Source organism: Thamnophis elegans, chromosome Z, assembly GCF_009769535.1.
Source record: "Thamnophis elegans isolate rThaEle1 chromosome Z, rThaEle1.pri, whole genome shotgun sequence".
NCBI lineage: Eukaryota > Metazoa > Chordata > Lepidosauria > Squamata > Colubridae > Thamnophis > Thamnophis elegans.
Window position 1 is genome coordinate 88,495,502 of NC_045558.1, and position 25,876 is coordinate 88,521,377.

The 25,876-nt window shown below is 36.1% G+C and overlaps 1 protein-coding gene across 1 annotated transcript in view; it reads left to right on the forward strand.

Moving 5' to 3' along the window:
- The window catches only part of KCNH6 (potassium voltage-gated channel subfamily H member 6), a 93,969-nt gene extending 68,479 nt beyond the window's left edge, over positions 1 to 25,490 (forward strand). Inside the window, exons 6-14 of the mRNA XM_032234494.1 lie at positions 793 to 1,192; positions 7,383 to 7,582; positions 9,446 to 9,698; positions 12,359 to 12,552; positions 13,165 to 13,264; positions 14,151 to 14,417; positions 19,202 to 19,382; positions 20,564 to 20,753; positions 23,064 to 25,490. Coding sequence (XP_032090385.1) covers positions 793 to 1,192; positions 7,383 to 7,582; positions 9,446 to 9,698; positions 12,359 to 12,552; positions 13,165 to 13,264; positions 14,151 to 14,417; positions 19,202 to 19,382; positions 20,564 to 20,753; positions 23,064 to 23,348 — 2,070 coding nt within the window. The 3' untranslated portion in view covers positions 23,349 to 25,490. The remainder of the gene's footprint in view (positions 1 to 792; positions 1,193 to 7,382; positions 7,583 to 9,445; positions 9,699 to 12,358; positions 12,553 to 13,164; positions 13,265 to 14,150; positions 14,418 to 19,201; positions 19,383 to 20,563; positions 20,754 to 23,063) is intronic.
- The last annotated feature ends 386 nt before the right edge of the window (positions 25,491 to 25,876 follow it).

Sequence of the window (25,876 nt, forward strand, 5' to 3'; positions counted from 1 at the left end):
TATACATTATCTTACACACTGAGGATATATTTGACAGCATGTGATATTTGTCAGTTGTCAGGTGAATATATTGAATATGTCATGGATTTTTAGAGGGTTGAAGAAAACTTCTTGAGGTGGATGTGCCAGAAATCATTTTGCTTATAGAACCTTTACTATCAATAGTTCTTTAAATTCCAGCTTGCATCACAGTTGTGTTAATCATGTATTTTTTCTAAGCAACTCTAATCAGGCTATGTGGTATGTTCTGAACTTTTCAAACATCGGCTATTGATATAATGCCAATTACAGAACTGATAATGCCCCATTACCAAGATGACTCAGGATAAGATGATCAAGGTTTGTAGGTATTGTTGGGATTTCTGGATGTTTTAAATACTCTCATCTAGAAAGAAATATACAGCTTATTTGGGGGCAGATATCATTTTTCTGGAATTAAAAATCTTAGAAAATTCTGACCTTAAGGAATTGCTATTAGAGAATAATAGTAACATCTCTTAAAATCATAGATGCCTTAAAATGGAAAAAAAAGGTATTTTGAATGCACTGTATTTTAAATGACAACATTATGTTGAGAGTATCTATCTGGAAAATATTTTCTCTTTAGGCTTTTTTCCTCTTTCTTAAAAAAAATGAAAAAAATGCATTTGCAAGGCAAGTATGACATTTTCATGCATATTTTAGGTTGATTCAGCATGTGCCTATTAAAGATGGAAATAAGATCTAGAAGTCCTGCCACTAATTCATTGTTCTTTGCTTTCTGCACACTTTCTTTCTTTTTCCTCTCTCTAGACAACAACTCTGATAGGGCTTCTAAAGACTGCACGACTCTTACGCTTAGTGAGAGTGGCCCGCAAGTTGGACCGCTATTCAGAATATGGGGCCGCTGTACTCTTTCTGCTCATGTGCACATTTGCTCTCATTGCCCATTGGCTAGCCTGCATTTGGTATGCTATTGGCAATGTGGAGCGGCCATATATGAAGCATAAGATTGGATGGCTGGACAACCTCGGTGACCAGATTGGCAAACCCTACAATAACAGTGACCTCTCGTCTGGCCCTTCCATCAAAGATAAATATGTGACTGCCCTCTACTTCACATTCAGTAGTCTTACCAGTGTGGGCTTTGGCAATGTCTCACCCAATACCAACTCTGAGAAGATTTTTTCCATCTGCGTCATGCTAATTGGCTGTAAGTGCTTCTGAACCTTCTCTGTAAATTTTATTGTATCTCCCTCTCAGCAATAGCAACATTTCATTTTTCTTTAAACATTTCTTCCAAACATTTCTGAGATTTCTTGGTATGAATCCAAAGTCTGCTCTTCCTTTGAGATACAGTGTTGGTGATATCCACTGAGGCAGATAGCTGAATTGCCATAAATAGCTTGAAAGAATCAGCATAGGAAGAACCAGCTACATCTATGCTGTTATCAGTTCTCAGCTTCTGCAAAGGGAGGTGGGAAAGAATCCATACAGTAGCATATAGCAATTATGAGCACAAAACAAAAGTTCGGCCCATATAGTTAGTACACAAATGCAGGTTAGAAACCACATTTATTCATGATCTCTGCATCAGGTGTGTGGATTTTCCTATACACAGATGATTTTTTTTCAGTACATTCTATAGCCGAGTTCACAACAGGACTACACTGCCCATTGTGTATGCTGCTACCCTTAACAGAAGTAGCACAAAATACCTCAGTTCATCTTTTCCACTCATAACAACATTCTTCTTTTTCTTCTCAGGTAATGTTGAACTCTTGAATTTTTGTTTTGTTTTTAATGATGAGGATGATGTAATTATTTTTGCTGTTATAACTTTTTAGCAAGATCAGGTCAATGTTTACCTGAGAATTCCCTCTTGACTTTGGCTTCAAGACCTTCCCCTTGGAATTACTATGGGAGTAAATTCCCTGTCTTAGACATTCTCTGTGTAAGAATGTGTATCTGTGTGTGTTTTCCTGTGTCTAGCAGAGAACAATTGTGCAGTCTTCTGCACATATTGTCATACATTTTCCACATAATACATCACAACTGTCTTTGGAAACTAATACCTATATCAAGCCTATCAGGTATTTCTTATGCTGTCTGTCAAAACAGCCTCTCAAAATATTTATTATGCCTCCATTCTGAATGCTTCATTATTATATCATTGAAGGATGGCTCAGTATCATATCACTGATGGATATGTTCTCCCCTTCATGTCTAGTAGTTGTATCTCCTGACTAATCTAGACTAAAAATGGTTCTGCTGGTGAGCTAACATGATTGAGCAAATATGTAACTGTCATCCATTCAAGATACATCAAACTTGGAAACCAAAGACATCTACCCTAATAATACTTTTATTATAAAGTTTTAGTACAAAATATTGCTATTCTGAATGTGATTTCTCCCTCCCTCCCTTTCTTTTCATAAGAACTTGGGAGATTCATGTCTGAGATGCTCTCTTGCATTTCATTTCTGCCCTAGACTCAGATTTCATTCATCTGACCCTTGTCTTGGTTGTGGCTCTTCCTCTTGTTTCTCAAGGTTCCTTCTGCTCATTACATTAATGGCCCTGAGATTCGAGAAATGAATATAAGTATTCCATCAGTCATGCTGTGGATTAGAAAAACTATAAGAAATATTGACCAAAATGATACATGGTCCTCAGATTTCGGTCTCAAATCTCAGTCTCATATCTGAGTTATTCTAATTGGTTCTGCTAGGGATCTAAACTATATTTTCAACTTTTGAGGACATTTGCCACTATCTGGAACATTGCTAAGACCCTTGGCTTCATAGTTAAAGATTGGTTTCCAACAATTAACAGACTTATCATGCAGTTCTATACAGTCACGTTCAATGTTATCTAAACGGCTGCTTAGTATAAATCGTGACCCGTCAAAACCGCGGTCCACTAAAGCGCGCCCGATCAAAGCGCGTACGTGACGTCATCAGCAGCGCGACAAATAAAATTAAAAATAAATTAAATTAAAATTAAAATTAAATTAAAGCAAGCCGATTCACATAAAGGTAAGGGTTAGGGTTAGGGTTAGGTTAAGGGTTAGGGTTAGGTTTAGGGTTATGTTAAGCGTTAGGGTTAGGGTTAGGGTTAGGTTAAGGGTTAGCGTTAGGTTTAGTGTTAGGTTAAGGGTTAGGTTTAGGGTTAGGTTTAGGGTTAGGTTAAGGGTTAGGCTTAGGGTTAGGTTTAGGGTTAGGTTTGGGGGGGTTAGGGTAAGGTTTTCGCGTTAATTTTAAATTTACCGCTCACAGCGTGCCGTTTTCGTCGCGCTGTGATGACGTCATGTACGCGCTTTCGTCGAGCGCACTTTAGTCTACCGCGGATTTGTGGTGGAACCAGTATAAATAACTAAAGGATCTTGATTTTTGGTCTTCAGATTTACCCTCTTGGATTTTCTGGCAAGAACCAGTCTTTCATCCCTTCAATACCAGTTGTCAAAATCCTAGGATAACTATGGCCAATTAATTATTGTAGCTCAAGCCTTACAGCTAGCATCTCAAATCTTTCACTTTGGGACTGAGAATGTATTGTATGCTCAATTTTCAATACAAAAAAACCTTAGCCAATCCAGGTAATTAACAAAATTTCTTTCTCATGTACCCAAGGGACAAGGGAAGATACCTACCTGGAAAATTATTACTCTCATATTGCCATCTGAAGAAATATTAAAAAGATAGCTTATTCTTTTAGCTCATAACTCAAACACTGAATCCAACATAACAGTTCTTTTTCTGTTATTTTATTATACCATAAGAGGACATACTTTTCTGAATGTTTGTGATTTTATTTGATCTTGAGCAGGGGTAAAATTCAGCAGGTTCTGACAGGTTCTGGAAAAATGGTAGTGGAAATTTTGAGCAGTTCAGAGAACTGGAAAATACCACCTCTGGCTGGCTCCAGAGTGGAGTGGGGATGGAGATTTTACAATATCCTTCCTCTAGGAGTGGGGAGGGAATGGAGATTTTGCAGTATCCTTCCCCTGGAGTGGAGTGGGAATGGAGACATTTTAGTATCCTTCCCCTGCCATGCCCATCAAGCCACGCCTACAGAACCGGTAGTAAAAAAAATTGAATTTCACCACTGATCTTGAGGCATGCATGGTGGCACTAGTATATATCTTATATTTTTTCAGGAAAACAGTGCTTGGCAATGCTGATGAATGCACCTTTTTCATATTTCCATCAAGCTATAGTATATCTCTACAAATACTTGTAATTCATGATGAGCAGGATATTTTATCAGTTCCAGGTATCCCTTCTTGGGTTTTTTTTAGCTCTGTAGATTACATGCATGGCACCCTAATGCTATAAGGCATAGTAAATAACTTGGATGTCTGCCAGTTTGTGACATTCACAAATCAAAGATCCAGTTTCTCAATCTTATCCTTTCTTCAAATATAGATAACTTGTGAGAAAAATCATAATCTCATTTTTGGATGCTTAGCTTCATAGAAGCAAGTTATGATTTTCACAAGGAAAGACTTTTCTACCATATGATAGGCAAAGGGACTATAAAACTGGCTTCTCAAAATATTTTAATACATATGTCATCAACTTCAAGTTATGCCCTTTGTACTATTGCACATAAAGCCACTGCTCTTAGGTGTATCCAGGCATTATTACTAACATTAATCATTCTTGTTCTCAGATCCCAATTTTAGATATAGTGAAGGTATAGCAAAATATTTAATCTACTGTAGGATGGGGCAGCCATTTTCTTCTATAATAATAAGAGGTATCTAGCTGAAAACTGGTCTCACAAGCAGTGCTCAGCAACAAAAAATCCATCAAGTCCTCCAAAATCATGGATCCATCCAATTGTCTTTCATCCATACAAACATAAATGTGGGTGATCATGAAAGTTTGATGAGAAAGCTTATAGACTAGAATAGTGACATCTAGGGCAGTATGAAAACCATGAAAACCATGAGACTATTTCTGCTTTTTATGATGCTTTCTCCTGTTCCTCATTTAAGCAAAATTATTAAATCATGGCTGTCTATGGAGATTCTCAGTCATCCAGATCAGGTTATCCCAAAGGTACTTTTTCAGGAGATAACTGGACTTTCTTGTTTTTTTCAAGATGTTTTGCTTTTTATCCAAGAAGCTTCTTCAGCTCTTACTAAATAATGGGGAATAGAAGGATTTATATTCCTTGCAAACAGCTGGTCATTTGCATTACAGAGTTGTTGAGGCCCAGTACCCTGTGCCTGTTGTCAATACAGGGCAGAAAACATCCTGCATCTTTCCTCAAAGATAGACTGTCCTTGGTTTATTTTTTTTAAGTTTCTTTTGGCAATTTCAGCAATGCCAGCAATACCAGAGTTAAAAATATGTTCACACTTATCAACATAGTGGAATTTAAAATCAGTGTTTGTTGGTTTCTTCACCAATCTGAAAGATTCTTATTATCCATATTGAACCCCTGGCTACTTTGAACTCTTGGCTACTTGCCAAAGTCAAGACATTTTATAAATAGTGTCCAATATCCTTTTATGAGCAAGAATATTTCTGACCAAAAAAAAGATAGTGTCACTTTCTAGTGCTGTCTGTGGATGCTGTCCCTGTTGTTTTAGAGAACATATGATCCCAGTAATTTCTGTACTGTCTTGAGGGGGAAAGAAGAGATTTTTCTGATATATGAAGATGAGTAAATGTATTTCAACCACGTATTTTGATTAAGTTTGATAAGGAAAGTCTTGCTGGAATTCTTCCCGCCTTGACAGAGGCTAATTTTTCCCCAGTGATTTACAGCATCTTCTAGACTCATCCAGCTGTTATTGTGCTGATATAAGAGTAATGAAGATGGGCTTTACATCACCTCAATAATAGCTGGATGACACTGGAAGAAGCTATATGTCATGAGGGAGGAAATAGTGTGAGGTATGCAATTAACTCCCATACATATTAATATACTGTAGTTCATATCAAATCCATTTGAAACCATTCAATCTGTCTCTCATACACATACATTCACAAAGATATACATACTAACACATACTGCAACTACCTACAAATATAAGAGAGGGAGGGAGGAAGGAGAGAGAGAGAGAGAGAGAGAGAGAGAGAGAGAGAGAGAGAGAGAGAGAGAGAGAGAGAGATTTCATTTGTTCCTACTGCAGTAGAGAAATATGGTGGGACTGCTATATAAATAGACTTTTGTCAATATATTAAAACTGTCTGTACAACTGTGTTATAGCTGCCTGGCCTTTCTGTCCACTGCTGTATGCATACACAGTATTTAATTCTCTATTTCTTTTAATGTCTGCCCTGTCTAAGAAAATGCCAGTGCCTTGCTTCTCTATCTTTACAGAAGAGTCATATCCAAACCAAGCAGCCAGATAATTAAGAGATCCTTAAATTGTTTATTGCCATGTCCTCTGCATTTTTTTTATAACGCTTAAGATGAACCCCATAGTTGCATATAACATTTGTGGAAATTAATAAAGCCTTGAGGCAATTGTTATAATGATAAAGCTGTGTTTATAGTAGTACTGCTGCTATGATAAAAGAGTCAGTCAAAAGGGGAGTTCTACCTACCTAGCACCAACTACCTAGCAGTTTGCCCTGCTAGACAAAGAACTATTATACTCAATAAGGGAACTCCTTTATTCCCATTTGGCTTTTAGTTTTCATGGTGTAATCACCATAAAAGAGTCAGGCCATGAAGCAACTGTTCAACCTGCAATGGCATTACATGTGTGCACCAGCCATAGCAACTTCCCTGCAGTCACACGGTCATTTGCAACTTTCTTTGCTGACTTCTGATAAGCAAAGACATTGAGGAAGCTGGCAGGAGGTTGCAAATGGTGATGATGTAGTCATTTAATGATCCATAATGATCTGTTTAACAACAGGAAGTGGAACTGTCAGAATTCCTGTCACTAAGCAATTGAGGCACATGGAATCATGTTTTAGATTGCATCACTTAGTGATGACAATTTCAGTTGCCATTGTTAACGGAAGATTATCTGTAGTGAATTCTCCATCTAGAATAAACTGCCCAAAGTCATCTTACAGGGGAGATAGATGGCAGAGAAAACAAACAAACACACATACACACATAAATAAATAAACAAGTAGTAAGATAAATTGCCTACTCAGTTTCAGAAAGGACATTTGTGTCCAACTGCAGTCAACTCAACTATAGAGAGGGCTTCTGCATTATTTTATTCTAGAATAATGGGGTAGAAGGACAAACAACACATACACAACTTTCATAACATCTCAATAATAAAATTTTGCCTTGTATTCTGGTACTCATTCAGTGGGTGTTTTGTGAAATAATTGACATGTGTCTTTCAATGGCACTGTGAAACTAGGTATGTTTTTTCTGTACTGAATCTCTCAATATTGACAATTGTCCTCTTGTTTCAGCTCTCATGTATGCTAGCATTTTTGGCAATGTTTCTGCCATTATCCAGCGCTTGTACTCTGGCACAGCTCGCTACCACACCCAGATGTTAAGGGTCAAGGAGTTCATCCGTTTCCACCAAATCCCTAATCCTCTACGCCAACGCCTTGAAGAATATTTTCAACATGCCTGGTCTTACACCAATGGTATTGATATGAATGCGGTGAGTCAGAAAAATTTGAATTTTAGATTCTTGGAGTATATGCATGTTGGCAAAACATAATTTTGGAAACAACCTTGGGTTAGGGCTTAAATGAGTATTTATATATTCCATTCCAGTTGAAGATCCTAACATTTGAGAAAGCAATGACTGTAAGTTTCAGTATACTATTGAGATCAATCTAGACATAAATGTTGTAAATCATTTTACAAGATACAACCATTAATAATATTTTTATAATTTAGAGTATGTCTCTCTTATTAATGAAATCTGGTTGCACTCAGAACATTTTACATGGGGCTGCCCTTGAAGAATATCCAGAAGTTTCAGCTGGAACAGAATGCAGAGGTTTGTGGACAGCTGTGTGTGTCCTTAAAGCATCACACATTACAACTTTGTTATACAAGCTGCATTGCTTCCAGGTCCAATTCAAGACACGACTTTGATATTTAAAGGCTCCATGGCATGGGGCTGGTTAATTTTAGGGACCAATTCTTCCCATTATATCTGCCTGTCCCATCAAGTCCATCAGAAAAAGGTATGTTGCAGTGCCCATCTGCCAAAGAATTAAATTAGCCCTTCTGAAGCAAGACTGGCCTCATCTTTGCTGACTTTACAGAAGGTCAAAAAATGTTTGTACCAATAGGCCTGGGAGTTGCAAAGAAATGGTGATTCCATGAAGTGGCTTCATTATTTGTAATATCTCCTAGTCTTTTAATAATTATTTTAATGTTTGTACTTAGTGACTGTTTTTAAACACATTTAATGGTTTCATTATATGTCGCCCAGGGTCATATTTTGTGAGATGGGCAGCCATTTCAATATTATACATCAACAAATATATAAATACAATTTCTTTATCTGATTTGAACTATTACATGGATGATATTGAAGGAAAATAATTTAATTTACAGTGACAGTTCATTAGAGAAAAACACCTATCAAATTAGAATGTACATGTTCATTGGAGAATAGCAGCAGACTAATCCTCTATTTTCCTCATCACCTCATGGGTACATGTGAACTGGAAATTAACCTCTTTTAGTGCCACTATGTTTGTTGCATTCCAACAATAGCAGTAGCACTTAGACTTATATACAGCTTCATAGGGCTTTACAGTACTCTCTAAGTAGTTTACAGAATCAGCATACTGCCCCCAACAATCTTGGTCCTCATTTTACTGACCTCAGAAGTCAAGTTTGAGCCAGTGAGGATCGAACTCCTGGCTGTGGGAAGAGTGAGTTAGTCTGCAGTGGCATTATAACCATTGCACCATCACAGCACAATGAGGTGGCGATTATGGCAGTTATGATTCTAAGGTGGACCCTTTTTCCCGATTCTGAGCAACAGGCTCCCAAACCTTATTAATTTAGCTTTTTCTTCTCATAGCTGACTTCTGAGCAAAAGACTGAGCAGTCTTTAAATGAACTTATGGTTGTTTTAGTTAGATTGTTGGAAAAAAAGAGATTGATAGCAATGTTCAAGCAACATTAAAATTGTTTTTTTATCACTGGGTATGAGGTCTAGATAGATAGATAACTTATATATAAATCCTAGATAACTCCGGTATTGACAAAAGTTATTATCTGGAATGAAACAAAGTAAAAATTGTTAACAGTTGAGCATTCCATCTTAGAAGTTTAATTTCTAGAAGTGATAACTGAATCTGGAAATATTTGAACAACTCATGAATTGTCTGATACTTCAAGTTCAACTTTATTTATAGATGGCCTTTTTCTAGTTTATTTCTCTCCATCAATATAACCAACACATCCTAAATATATTACTCTACAGAATATGTGTTTGAGATACAAGACGATTCACAGAATTCATTTGCTTATCTATGCTTGTTTTCATTTCACTCAGGTGCTGAAAGGATTTCCTGATTGCCTACAGGCTGATATCAGCCTCCACCTCAATCGCACCCTTCTCCAAAATTGCAAGGCCTTCCAAGGAGCTAGCAAAGGCTGCTTACGTGCCTTGGCAATGAAGTTCAGGACAACACATGCCCCCCCTGGTGATACCCTGGTGCATTATGGAGATGTCCTTACCACTCTTTACTTTATCTCACGTGGCTCCATTGAGATTCTCAGGGAGGACATAGTAGTGGCCATTCTAGGTGAAAATTTTTCCAGCATGGGGGATAGTTTTAGAAAATGGGGAGGGGGATTCATTTCAACTCACTGGTTCCTTTGCAGCAAGTAGAGGTTGATCATCAGGCCACTGAGGAACTATCAAATTGTAAATTTTGTCCCTCCATTTTTCCTTAAGGGAGAGGGCACTACAGTTCCAATAACCTATTGAAGCTGAAAAAAGCAACTTCTTTATCCTATCTACATCTGGCAAGAATGTACAACTTTTAGTGTATATGGATTCTCCTTCTTAACCTGTAGCCATCCATATACTGTGTGTGTGTGTGTGTGTGTGTGTGTATGTGTGTGTGTGTGTGTTTGTGTGAGTGTGTGTCAGAGGTGGGTTCGTACTAGTTCAGACTGGTTTGGCTGAACCGGTAATGGTTTGCCAGCCTGGATCGCTGGAACTGGAAGCAACCCAGGCCTGCCACGCCTCCAAACCGGTTCCTCGTACGGCGCAGCATGTTTTTTTATATTTTTTATTTTTAAATGTTCTGCACATGTGCAGACCCATTTATGGGCAAAATTGCACACACACTGAGCCAGCAGTAATGTGGCCAGCAATCCACCCCTGGTGTGTAGCTATAGAAATAGATACTGTATATACATATAGATTATAGATATAAACATATAAATAAATCTTACTTAAAATATGAAAGAAAAGAATTGATAAAATATGAAAGAAAATAATTGATATATCATCTATTCATTTGGTAAAAGGATAACAAAAAATGGCAGCAATGCTCATTATTATTTTGGTTTAATCTTCTCTAGTGGCAAAGTGCTTCACTAAATAATTGTAAAAGACAATTTTTGCAAATTGTAAAAAACAAAGGGGCAGGATTGAATGCTGAGATTGATAGAAACATATATTAACTTTGATTGAGTTTGAATCTTCAAAGCCAAATGAATTGCACTCTAGAATATTGAAGGAACTATCAGAGGTCTGGCTGCATCATTAATAGTTACTGAGAAATCTTGAAGAAGTATCAGTTGATGGAGAGCAAATATTATCCTTACCTTCAGGAAGAAAGAAAAGGAAGATGGGGAAACCACAAACCAGTCAGTCTGACATGATTTCCCCGAAGTTTCTAGGGCAGATAATACGAAGATTGATCTGTAAGAAGCTGTAAACAATGAACAAGTAGTTCTCATTTAGTGACTGCCTTGTTCAGCAACAAGCTAAAGTTATCTGTTGCTAAAAAAAATGACCAATGTTTACATTTATGACCTTTGCAGATCTATAAAGCCATGGAAAACTGAAATAAGATTATAAATATAGTTGTGATTATTTCTTTTAATAACTGAGTTGCTGGTCCCAATTGTGGAAACTAAACAAGGTCTTCCTGTAGTCATTACCTAGCACCATTATTTAGTCAATAGCTAATTTGGTATAGTGGTTAAAAGCAGCAGCTAAAATTTGGAGGACTATGAGCTCAAGTTCTATCTTAGGTATCAAGCTAACACAGTGATCCTAGACCAGTTACTTAGGCCTTCCAAACAAAACCCTTTAAAACACTATCAATAAAACCACAGGGACTTGTCCAGACAATCACCATGACCTTGACTTGAAGACACACAAAAAAGAGAAAGAGACCAATCATTATTGAATTTGTCAATAAAGTCTTTTCAGTGACCTTATTGCAATTCATTTTTTGTTTGGTAATTTGCTTAATATATTCTGAATATGCTATAGCTATAATATTCTGATTTCAGCAAAAATAGTCTGATAATCATTTTAAGGAGAAAATTACAATTCAGGAAAGGAATGAAGGAAAATAAGATGGGCTAAATTATTATTTCAAGTTGGCTGGATTGGAATAAAAACTACAAACAGCAACTTGTAGCCATTGTTTTGCAAGCAGAATTTTTAAAAGGTTATTTAAGGCAAGGGTGTCAAACTGGATTTCTTTGAGGGTTGGATCAGTAGTTCTCCTGCGTTAGCAGGGAGAGGGGGGAGACAGGACGGACTCTTCCTGCAGCTCTTTACCGACCAAAATGGGGCATATTCTAATATTGGGGGGGGGGGCGTCCCAACAGTTCGACAGTTGAAGCATTCATTCATCATGAAGGTAGGCTACCCAGACAATTGCCACAGATACTTAAATTTGGATTTCTACATTGATCAAGGGAGTTGGAAACAGCAATGTAAATAAGTGCTTCCCTATCTTTAATAAGTAAGCTATGGGATACCTGAGAAACAAGTATTTTATATTTCTTATATTTATTTTTAAAAATACTTATCAGAGGTGGGTTGCTCCCAGTTTGGCCCGGATCAGGCGAACCAATAGTGGTGGTGGTGGTTTAAGGCTCCGTCCACCCACCCAGATGCTTCTGCACATGCACAGAAGCTTTTGCGCATGCACAGAAGTGTTGCGAGTAAGCAAACCAGTAGTAAAAAAAAAATGGAAACCCACTACTGATACTAATGAATAGTTCTAATATGAATGGATTACAATCCTAATCTGAGTTGCAAATGTAAAAAAATCACCATTTGTATTTGTACAATTTCCTGTAATATTTCCACTGTAACGTGTCAGTAGGTATCAAGGACCAATCAAAGGAGTGACTGAACAATTGTTCTAGCAATTGCAAAATAGCAACAGCAAAATTACTATACTTTAATAGGAGTTCATGTGTTGTTTAGGAAAAAACGACATCTTTGGAGAGCCTATCAGTCTGTATGCCAGACCTGGAAAATCCAATGCAGATGTACGAGCCTTGACTTATTGCGACTTGCATAAGATTCACCGGGAAGATCTCCTGAAAGTTTTGGACATGTACCCATCCTTTTCAGATAACTTTTGGAGCAATTTGGAGATAACATTCAACTTGAGAGATGTGAGTATCTAATATGGGAACATGAAAAAGATTAGAGAGAAGCATTTTTAAAAGTTTAACCAAAGTCATACCCATATTAACTCCTTGTACCTAAATTGACCTGAAAAAGGAATTGTATTAGAAGAATTAAGTATAGTTTGTCTTTTTCTGGCATGAAAGTAGGTCACATTAATTTAACTAGCAGACCTTTGGATACATAAATAATTTTTATGATGTTCTACAGTGTTACTCAACTATTCAAAGTCCAAGCAATTTTATGCATTTATGCCAGTAGTGGGATTCAACTAGTTTGCACCTATTTGGGAGAATGGTTGTTAACTTTCTAAGCAGTTCAGAGAACCAGTTGTTGGAAGAAATCTCATTTCGCTTACCACGCTTACCCAGCTGGTCATTAGGGCAGAGAACTGATTGTTAAATTATTTGAATCCCACCACTGATTTATGCATAATGTTGGGAACAATTTACTTTTATGTTCTTTCTAAAACATGCATATCTAAATATTTCTGACCTATTTGACTACTATTGGGATAATTATAAGGAGTTTGGATTGTTGGTCAGAACTACTTTTCCCACCATATTTTACACTTTGCCCTGTTTTTTTTCCCCCTTCAGGCAGACAGTATTCCTCGTTCTTTCCTCAGTGAAGACTACACATGCAACTATCACCAAACACGTCATCATAAACATTCACCCTGCCAAGCTAACAAAATTGGTGAGTTAGCCTCTTGGAAATTGTACTAAATTCTGGCATTATGATTAGGAGGAAAGTAGGAAGTCCGCTACTGCCACCTTGTGATTATTTCTAAAATAGTCTTTTTCAATCTGGGCCCTCTGAATGTGCTGAATTGTACATTTCCTATCATCTCCCAGCTAATGCAGTCCCTGGGCGAAGGAACTGTAGTACAATAACACCTGGAAAATCAGGCTTTGTACTGTAAGTATATGAAGACAAATCAGTCACTTCAGTCACTCACCCAGATTTATCACCTATAATTTATCAAGTGTAATTTGGAATGCAAAAATAGCTTTTTAGTGTGCCTCTTAGTTATGCTCTGGATTAAAGAAGAAACGCAGACTTTGAATTCATTTTTATGCAAATTATAAAGTCTCTACCTGTAAGACATGATTTATCTCATTCATTATCATCATATCTGATGCATTATTTGGAAGTTATTTAATAAGGCATCTAAGACTACAAGAAAAAATAAAGGAATTCTTCCATTTAATTGTTGATAAATGCAATATACTAATATATTTTAACAACATATTTTCCTATTATTAATCCCTATGCAGAAATACTCTATACATTCTCTGCTTATAGTTGGCTTAAAGATTCTAGAAAGACTATATTATTCCAGTTGCTATTAAATTAACCTGCACAAAATATATGATTTTTGCTGATCTATATATTGAATGTGAAACAATAGTTAACATATTTTATATTTCTCATCATCATGCAGGATATTAAAATATCTAGATGTTTTTATGGCCTAACTATGGCCATTGTATTTGTAAAAGTTTGAGAGATTCTATCAGTATTTAATCATTTAATTCTCAGACTATGTGAGGCTTTTCTGCATTCTTTATACTTACTACAGATTCAGATAGCATGGATGCAGGCAACTCAGACTTGGAGAAATGTCATGGATACTCTGATTTTACACCAGTGCAGCATCCTGACATACACAGCACCACAACATCCTGCTCCCAAATGAGTGAAGAAGAAGCCAAGATTCCCAATCCCATCAAGGTTGATCCTTTCACAGATACTGAAAACAATGATTTTGTCCCAACTGTGGTAAACCTGGTCACTGACGGCACCAAGGCCAGTCAACTGGTAACTGAAGAAAATCTAGCCTACGCAGGTATGGGTAACTATTGCTCATGTAGGGTGTAGAAATGAAATAATCTGTTTGACTAGAGGTTTATGATTAACTAGTACGGCTGGTTCAAGAATCTTATTTTTATAAACATGTTAATTTTGAGAATAGAAAAGAATTAGTGTAGGACATAACACAGTTGCTTGCCTCATGAATACTACATTCCACAAAATTTTAGGAAGCGAGTAGTTTGATTCCTGGAGAAGAATTAGTGTGACTAAAATTTCACTTATGCACTAAAAATCATAGACACTTTAACTTATTTTTGTGTACATATGTGGGAAGCAGAGGGAGAGAAACCCACTAAATAAGGAGGCTTCGAAGTTTTTCAGGGTGCAGAACCAATTTGCCTTTAAAAAAACAAACAAATTCCAACACCCTTAATCAAAAAGGGTGGGGCTTCTGAATATCAGCTAACAAGTGCTATACCTTAGTGTCTAAAGGGAGGGGAAACTCTGCAGGGGATTAAACCCTTTTTTCTTTAGTTCCTTGCTGTCAGATCTTTGAAGGTAAGCTATGACAGGAAGAAGATTTCATAAGAACAACACGTCATCTACTGACATGTTCTAGGATGCAATAACAATTTTGAAAATTAACCGAAGTTTTTCCCTATCCCTACACTAAACAGGATCAAGGTGGACTGATTTTGAATGTTTTCCCTTTTCCTAGGACTGACTTGTCTTTTATTTTCTCTTAACAGCTATTGCAGACTTTTATCAAGGTTATCAACCTGCTTCGTCTACACCTGTGGAAATTTTTTTCCCCTTCCTCCCCTGTAGAAAAGAAACTCCTATTCCACATGAGACTATTTTTTTTTAAAAGCACACCTTCTATTCCAGAAATTAAGACTTAGCCTCTAGCAGAGAGGATTCTTTCTCCCCAAATTCCGCATTGAGAAGATTTCCCACACACACACACTCTTAATCTCATGGAATCTATTTAACTCTTATAGTTCTGTTAAATCCAATTTGGAAACCCCCATAGTAGATGCACTTAAGATTTCCAAACATCCAGCAAAACAAGGGAATGTCCTCCTTATCCTCTGTCTGGCAAGCATAGCCTTAAAATCAAGCATTATCTGGCTTTTCAATATCTAACAAGCTTTCTTTCCTGAGTAGCATTTTTCTACAACGTCACATTTCTCTAATAACTACTAATTGTATAAACATGCTAACATAATAAGTGTTAACTCTTTGACATAAAATTAATCCTTTGTATTAGTATAATTTATTGTAGGAGCAGAATACTTAGTTGATTTTACCATATCAAACCATGATCTTTGCCATAGTAAGATACAACAAAATGAGATAAGGTAAGATACAGCAAAATGTGATAAAATAGGCTATGGTGAGATAAAATAGACTAAAATATAGTAGGTAACATAAAATAAAAATAAAAGAGTAAGATAAAAGTAAAGTAGAATGCAAAGATAGATGGTGAAATGAATTCTAAAGTTCAGAAACAGCGTGTGTTTAAGTGAGTTCACCAGTTTCACATGCGACCCCCAATGTGTTTTATAAAACATATTCTATATTGGACAGTTCTGACTATAAATTCAACAGTTCAACAGTTCTATTGACTACATTTATATTTGTGCCAAAAAAATAAGGTAATCTTTTGGGATCCATTTATGGTTCTGTTGAATAGTGTCTGTAAGACTTGATTCCTTGCTGAGGCACATAATTGATAATTGAATAGGAGGATATATATCTTTTGTTTCTAATGTTCCATGAATATACATTCTCTCAAGATATGGCACTTGACTTCCCTATTTGATCATAGAGTCTAGCAGCTTGACTCTTTCTCTGGTAAGAGCTATTTATGATACTGAGTCAAATCCATTGTCAAGTATTTTTCTCTTTGGAAGATTATTTTATTTTTGGCCAGCCATTTCAACAACTTGATGTTTGCAAGTGACTTAATATTAGTTTAGTTTATCCAAAGAGTTTATCCGAAACTCTTTTTTGAATATTGTCATGGCCTGATGGCAGATTGAGGATAGGTATTGTGCTGAGAGGCCACGGTGTGAGACCCTCTTGTGGTAGAATTGAAATGTGCCCATCTGTTCTTTAAGGCACATTTGTGGTACTCCGTCAGGTTCCACTGAGAGAAAACTAGATTAATAATTAAAAACTTTCATTACTGTTAGACAATAGATGAAGGGGTGCCTCTTTTTGCTTGTACTGCTACTACAGATATATTCCTATCGGTCCGTAGAATAGTTCTTAAAAAGCACACCTTTTGTTCAAGTAAGGGTGCCTTTGATAGGCCATATGTTAACATTGATACAATTTTTGCTTTATGGATCTTTAAAATACAAAGCATTTTAGAGCTTGTGGTTGTCTTTGTAGAACTTCATTTTAAGTGGTTGGCTAAGATTATATCCACCCCTAAATATGATAAATTTTATATCTCCCCATCAGATTGCCAGTTGCATTTGGGCTGTCTTTCCCTCAAACCAACTACCTTTGATTTAATCTTATTTAGAAGCATAACAGGCACTAAATTCCCTCATTAATCTTCTCAGGCCTACTTAGGAGTATGCCATCAGAACCATGTCACCTGCAGCCAACAGAATGTTGATATATCTGTTAATGTTCTTTGGCATGTGAACATTAATAGAATGGAGAAATCCCAAGATGTCATTAACATAAAGATTGAATTGCATCTGGGCCAAGCTGCATCCTTGTCTAACACCCTTGGAAGTGGGCCTTAAGTTGCTTAGTACCCTTCTATGCTACTGCCAGAAGTTGATAAGACCTTAATCAATTATGTATGGAAAGATTTTGTCTTGTAACTGTCTCTAGGACATTCATGCCACTAAAATAAAAGTCATTATGACATTGGAAAATGTACTTTCATATATATATGCACAAATATAACATACATACATACATACATACATACATACATACATACATACATATATATAACATATATATATATATAAGCACAAATATCACACACACACACACACACTCACATATATATATACATACATTCACGTAGTCCAAGTCCATTTTTTTGCAGTTTTTCACTGTAATTTTTGTTGCAAATGCCAAAAGATAAACAATTAGTGTGTTCTCCTCTCCCCATCACCATTTGTCCTCCTTTTTCTTTCTTTTCAGGTATTGAGTTAACCTAAATGTACCACCAAAATAGGGTTGGCCAGTCCTTTTATAGCAGTGATGGTTAACTTTTTTTGCATCGAGTGCTGAGTTACACGCGCATGCACGCATGGCAGAGTGCCAGAACCCAGAAGAGAGCAGTTGGCCAGTGCGCATGCCCATAGAGAGCGCTCTGTGTGCCAGCTCTGGCACGTATACCATCACGGTTATATGGATTAAAATCAAGGAGATCAAAGACAAAAGAAATGCCCATTGGTCTCACTTTCAAAATCACTTTTCCTTTCCTTTCAATAACATATACTGTATGTGCTTATCAAAATGTCCAAAAAGAATACAGATCAAAGTACCAGTACTGATTTTTTTAAATATCTTCAAGGGGACCCAGGATGTTTTCCTCTTCAGACACAGCTGGCAATGAGGAACAAACCCGTTTTAGCAGCATTAAAAAAATTTGCAGCCCTTGAGATACAGCAAAAGCCGTGATATTTTGTTTCAGACTCCAGAAATGGGAGAAGACTAGCATAAATGTTTTTTTTTAATTTCCTCCCTACAGCATACGATACAGCATCTTTATATATTTTGTGTACAGTATATAATTTTTAAATCAATAGGGCAAGGCAAACTGAGGAGAGGGAATTGTGAGAAGCAATATTCTAATGAAATTTAGAGAACAAGACTTTGAACGATTAAGACCAATCAAGGATAGGATTAAATACAACGACTTAGGCTACTTCATGAGAAAGAGACACATAACATTTTAAGAATTATAAATGGGAATCATTTTAAACCAAGTATACTTGTGCCCTGATATTTAGGTATTGCTGATATTCATCTGGTTGTAGTTCAAAAATAGACATGCTGAAAAGTGGTACCCACGGTGCAAAATTACTAATAATTTCTAATAAAAAACAAGGAAACTTGACAGGTTTTGCCAAAAAAAAACCCTTAAACAAGTCTTCCATTGATCTTTTGTATCAACTCTAATTATTGTAATTCATTAATCATTGTTAGTTTTAGTGTTTTACACTGTTAGTATAAACTGGTTTATACTAACTGGTTTAATTGGTTTTATCATGTTTTTAAAATGAAAAATGTAATTATACCATAAATATATATTGAAACAAAATCATACCCTTTTAATTACTTGTTAATTTATTAAATTTGTTTGCTGCCCTTCTTGCCGCAAACTGTCCCTTATAATATTAAAAGCAGTAAAACCATAAAAAATATGTGTGTATAATACCTATAAAAATACAACATAATTAAAAAGCAGAGTGGGAGGGAGCAAGTTAGGGGGGGGGGGTAACTGCTATTGGTCCAGCATGATACTCTGCTGCTTGCTACTTAGAGCCGCAAGCGAACTGGCAGAGCGAGGTCTTCAGGTTTTTATGTAAGGTCAGGAGGGTGGGAGCAGATCTCATCGCAGAAGGAAAGAAGTTCTAAAGAATAGGAGCCACAAGAGAGAAACTCTTCTTCTGGACCCCAGCAGCTGGAATTCCTTAATCAACAGGGTCCACAGCCTGCCTCCTCTGCTGGCACAGAAGAGGCGGGCCAATCAGATTGGGTTGAAACGGCTCCTCAGGTAACCTGGACCCATGCCATGCAATTTTACCTAGATAACTTTTTTCTTTTAACTCCCAGCAACATCATTGGATGTTTCCAACCTGTTCACATTCTGGGAGAAAAAAAAGCCCAGTCTCTTGTCGGAGCCTTTCCAGCACATCTCCTTGGTACATAGCCCATTGGGCACACCTCTAAACCCTGAGGATGGATCACGGCAGATTGAAGCAAAGCTGGAATGCCTGCAGGCACAGCTTAGCAGGTAAATTCAGACACTCAGTGATTTGAAAATAAGAATGTTGTAGTTCTAATAGGTTTGGAAATCAACATTGCATCCCAAATTCCTGAAAGTAATTGGGCATGAGAGATGATGCTGCCGAGTTCAGTGCTCTCGTCTCTCCTATTCAACAAATAAACGTATGAAGATTCTGGACAAGTTCATCCATGGCCATTATCAATTTAAAAATGTTGTGAATGCCTTATCCTGGTATCTGGTATCTGAATGGGAACAACAGATTTCAGTTAAACCGTGACAAGACTGAGTGAGTTCTAGGCCTGCTGGTTCTAAGACTTTACAGTTGAGGTACAGTTTACATAGGTTGAGGTAGTTCTTAACCGATGATTGCAATTGTGACTGGAATTTTGGCTGTTAAATGATGTGGTCATTAAGTGAATCATCACATGACTGGACCCTTTTCACCACAGCTGTTAAGCAAATCATGTGAATCTGTCTTCCCAACTGACTTTGCTCGTCAGAAGCTGGCTAGAAAGATCACATATCACAATTATGTGACCTCAAGTCACTTCAACTGTCATAAATGTCAGCCAGTTGCCAAGCATCCAAATTGCAATCACATGACCTTCAGAATGATGTAATGGTTATAATTTTGAGAACAGGCCATTTGTCACTTTTTCCAAGGCTGTCATAACTTGAAATTGTCATTAGACAATCATAAATTGAACACTACCTATACCATTTTGGTGTTGGATGAGTTTCCACTACCCCAGATGAACAAGTGCAGCATCTGAAGGTCCTCTTATAATTAAAAATAGTTGCTGCTTAAAAATAGTCAAATTTAGTGCTGTAATAGCTTTTAGAAGCTGAAAATAAAGCTCAATTTTGTAATGGAAGATTCTTGGTGTTGCACAATGTAGGAGAGCTTTTTAGCCTATGTATAGCAAAAATTAGGACACTCTGATACCACCTTTTCCAACCAAAACATTTTATTAAAAGGCATAGGTTTTCAATAGAATAGAATAGAATAGAATCTTTTAATCAGATTATTAGTTGAAAAAGGTGTTATCAGACTTACGATTTTTACTGTTGTATAGTTCACTGTTTGAAAAAGTTATATGCTAATTCTAACTGTTCTTAAATCAATCTTCTGTACTGCCTCAGAAATCAAAATGCCTCAGGGGAAAATACTATGTTCTCTCATATAGACTAGAATCCAGGATGTCTTCCGACATTAATCTCATTCTGCAGCTGCTACAGCGCCAGCTGTCTCAAGTGCCACCTGCATATAGTTCCATCTCGCCTTCCTCCCGTAATTTGTCTCTGTATAGCATGAACCTAAGGAACACCGAACCTGATCCATCCCTGGGAGAAGAGGAACTGACTCCTCTGAAAGAGGTAAGATGAAGGCATTAAAAAATTGAAACATTCAGGTTTTTTTGGCTTTTTAAAATATGGTTTTTTTTAAAAAAAAATTTAAACAATACATACAAACTAAAGAAGAAAATAGAAAAAGAAAAAAGAATCATACAAAAAACAAGAGAAAAGTGCAAACAAAAAAGGATACAGCTTTATGGTAAATTAAAAAATACATAGAACTTAATCTATAATTAGTCTTACTATTATCGTATTTTTCGGAGTATAAGACACACCCTTTTCCCTCAAAAAAGAGACTGAAAGTCTGGATGCGTCTTATACACTGAATACAGCATTTATTTTGCCTCCCGAAATTCCACCCACTTCACCAAAATGGCCATGCAGAGCCTGTAGAAGGCTTTCAGAGAACTCCTGGGGACTGAGGAGGGCAGAAATGAGTGAAAAACTGGCTGTTTTTTTGCTCACTTTTGCCCCCCACCCCCAAGATCTCAGGAGTACTCTATAAGCCTCCTAAAGGATATGCATGCCATTTTTTGGGCAAAAAAATGGGCCCGTTTTCATGAAAAATTGGCTATTTGGGGAAAGTTTGCAGAGTGCAAAACCTATTTTTAAAAAATTTGCCCCTTCGAAATCTTGGTGTGTCTTGTACTCCAGTGCGTCTTATACTCCAAAAAATATGGTACTTCTTTAATCCCATGTAATTCTAATAATCAAATCCCAAAATCATAATTAGATTTCTGTTAGTTTCTTGCAAAGAGTCCAAAAGTAGCTTCATTAACAATTCATCACTGTGTCTTAAAATACAGCCAGTCCCTCTTCATTCCATAAGTCATTCCATTTTCTATAAATTGGTCTATAAACTTCAGCTCTCCTTATTAATCAGCAAAGATCCAATAAAATAGCAAAAATACCTAATAGCATGAATATATAGATTTATTTTCTATTTATCTATGGTCACTTCATCCCTCTCTTAACAATTAAATATTACAAAAAAGAAATTTAAAACTTTTAAATATTACAAAAATAAAAGTTTTAGCTATCAAAAACTAATCCATTACCTCATGGTAAAGAATAAAATTCTGGCTCCTATTTCCTTCTAGTATCCTTTCCTATTCTGACAAAATTCTTATCACCTTTGAAGTTCACTTGTAATTTCAGTAAGTAAGTAAGTCCAATAAATCTCTTACATTTCTTTTGAAAGAGTAATCCACAATGCCTTTTTCAATTTTTGAATAGTCATTCAACTCTATTTGTAAATCTAGTGAATCCATCTCAGTTGTCTCCAGAGAGATTTATTTGTCTTTAGTAGCAATTTCTGATTCCAGTAAAGAATTTTTAAAAAATCAAGCACTTCACAGAGCCGTAAATCAAACATTTTCTTTAAATAGACATCTTGTTCTAGAAATTGATTTTTAAGGTTTTGTTTTATTACTGATATATAAACAAGACAGCTGTCCCACAGAAGATGTTCTTCCTATTCAATCTTTTAAAAAGAAAAGCTGCAAGTCTTTTAATTTCTTTAGTTCTCAACTTTTTGAGGCAAGCAAAGTCAATAAACTTCTCAACTGTTTCAATTAACAAAGTAGGGGGGAAAGTGGGGAGAAGAAAGCTATATTCTGTAGGAAGAAAACTATTCTGCCTCAAATGTATTATACTTCCCCCCCCTTTGCTGTATTTTATCACTTGTTTGTTCAATGCAGGGACCCATACTAATTATATGCACAGTACAGCTGGTTTTCAGAGAGATGTGCCCAATATTGCAACCTTCTTTGTAACAAAATAGAAGAGGACATTTGTATTGTAGTTCTGAAAATATGTTTAACTCTAAAGTAGTTAGGAACCAACTCAGGATTTTAAAGTTTGCCTATAATAGTAGCCACAAAAGTTCAAGATTTCAGAATTGTTTAATTTTTTAAATGGTCCCCTTCCACCACAAGCTCATCGTTTTTCAGTTTGAGTTTTCTTTAAATTATACCTCTAATATGCATGTTTTTTGGTTATATGCAAATAAATATGATGTTAGTTCATCAAATATTCACTTCAAATCCATAGTATGCAAATAGGGAGGTGAAAAAGGGTCATCAAAATTGGACCATTTTGCCACCAAATTTCAGCTCACCATCTGAAATTGCTCTGGTGGCAAGACCCACATGTAGCCCATAAACCAAGGGTAGCACACCTCTCTTTAATTTTATTATCATAATGCTTCTCCAACTATATTTCTTTAGTTATGATAGATTCTTAAGCACTGAGTTTTCATGTTATTGTTGAGATTCTGTGTCACACAAATATATTACTGGAAGTATGATTTTATTTTTCTTTCCTCACTAGATTCCAAATTATTGTGAAATTGGAAGAAAAGCAGTAAAATCTAGGAATTTGTTGTCAAGTGGTTTACCTCTGTCACTGGCTTTAAATGATACTGTAGCAATCAATTCCCAGCAAGAGCTTTATCCACAGTTCCTGTCAAAACAAGAACCCCACTGGAGGATACCTAATAACCAGAAACTTTTCCAAGGATCTCGTTTCCATTCTCTCCCTGAACACCTTGAGGCAACATCTGAGCATTTGGACATTCAGAGACATCTCTCTGACCCACTCCTTCCTATAGGTTAAGAATCCAAGTGCACAGAAAGCCAAGCAAAGAGGAGCTGAATTGCTAAGTTATTTAGTATATAGGGTTTACTGCTTACACTTGGAGGATATTTCCAGCGTACTGTAACTATGTTCTGCTCTGTGAGAAAAGGGCAATTTAAGAGAGAATTGACTTCATTGATTTCTAACACAGAGAAGTCGAACATCCCCCCTCCGTTCCAAGAACAATGACATAAACATGCTGGTGGATTTCCTTGGTTTCATAGCTGCTGCATTTATACTTCTGCAGATGCTCATTCTGTGCTTTTCTGCTAAACAGAAAACCACTCAGCATGCAGGACATGCCCCTCTGCAAAACACAATTGGTATTTGGGAGGTGTGTGTGATGGCCTTCCTGTAGCCAATTGTAACCTACACTTACACATCATCCACTTCACACGTTAGGTATGCTGTCACACTACATGCAGTTGTGGGCAAGTCTAAATCAATTCGGATTTGACATGCATTAACAGCAGATCCTATGAATGCTGAAAGTTTTATCTATCAGTATTTGTAGATACCTAATAATAGTGAAAAGAGAAACATGTCTGTAAAATAATAAATAAGTAATGCTAAATGTGGCCTGGAGGGGAAATTGCTAAGAATTTCACCCAATTATAACTGGGTTAGAGAGTACCAGGAATGAATATTTCTTTTGTTAATAGTTACAATTACTATTTTAGGATTTTATTAATTATGTGTGACCCTAGGAAGGATGATATAATTTTTGCATACAATATTTGTCCCAAAAATAAAGTGAGATTATAAATTCTATTTTTTTTTCTTGTAGGGATGTAAATATAAGGAAAACCATTCAATGAAAGTATAAAATATGCAGTGTAGTCCTTTGTAAAACTGTGAACTGCACATCTGATTGACAATGTTTTTGTTAACAGCCCTTCTTAGACTCTCTTTTTTAATTCTATGACACTCTCCCCTTCAATAAATTAAGATGTACACTCTGGTCTGTAGTTCCAGTTCGATATGTATTTGTTAAAAAGGAGAGTCTTGCCAAATTTAGTTAAACTAAAAATAAGGCAGAGGATCACATTGAGAGATGATGTAAATTTGTTGTACAGTAGTGTCGGATCTTAAGTATCCTGTAATAAACACTGTTGAGCATAGTCTCATAGATAAATATTTTCCCACATTCTATCTAGTAATCTATAAAGTGGAAGTGATGTTTCTCTCCCAAGGCTCAAAAAAGAGCCAGGAGCAATAGTTAAATTCCAGAAGTATCTTTCCCAGGTTTTTGCAACAGTAAAGATTTATGTAGGTTTGCATTATGTTTTAGGAAATGTGAAGATTACTATTATGCATTTGCAACAAAACAGTTCCTTTTGGATTAAAACTACCCCAGATATTGCTTAAACCACTATGCAAAATATATGTATGTGTAACACATTTTGTACAAATTTCCTTGATATAAGCACAATTTTAGAATATCCTCTAAGAAGAAAAAAAAATCAGATTACACTTTTTGTATAAGAGTGTCATCTTTCTTTTTGATGACATTATATGACAGCACTGCATAAAGAATTATTGTACCCAAATCCTCTTTCTCTTCCTCTCCACTAAATGCCACAATGGTGTGAGGTCACGTCCCCAGAAAAATATATTAAATCCCATCTTAAGTAGCAGGGGGAAAATGTAAGCATTTGCCACTCCCAAAATGTTAATTACTTTGCTAATAAAGATTATTTTGACACCTACTGTGGCCTGGTGACTACCTCTCTTTAAGATAGACCATGATGTGTACTTATTGAAAAGAGTTAGTTGAAGTAGGATAATGAAAGCAGAACATCCATGGTATATGCCTAACAGTTTGAAGCCACAAGACTTTTCTCTTACACCCTGTATTCTGGACAATTGGATAGCAGTTGTTTAATCAATGAACAATATATTCCCATGAAAGTCCAAGATGGCAAATATCCTGACTACTTTCTCAAAATAAAAAAGAAGTAATGGACAACAAACCAAATTCCTGGTTACAATTGATGTGTGATTGTTCTGAGAAGGTTAAACTTCTCATAAACTTCTCATAAACTGCTTATGGAAGACAATAGAAAATTCCAGAAAGTAATTCTTATAATTATTTCACATGATTATGTGACATGTTCACCTCTGCTAAAAGTGAACGAAAGAAGAAAACCACGGAAAAAAGAAAGGTTTTCTTTCTGACATTGTAACATGGGTGATATTTTTTGTTATTAATAATTAAATAAATAAACATTAAATATTGCCATGCAAATGCATTCTACACAAAAAATGGAAACAAACTTTCCAATATATTATCCCATACTGCAAATGGAGATTAACAATTAAGTCCTTACTGTAAGAAGTGGAAGGAAAATTGATGTTGACATTAGTGGACAAAAGACACACAAAGTTGCTTTTTTTAACAATAGAATTTCAAACTGCAGGGTTAGAGATGATGACTTAAACAATCCTATAATCTACTTTTCACATTCTATGGAAATATAACTCTTCCAAAAAGCATTTAAACTTCA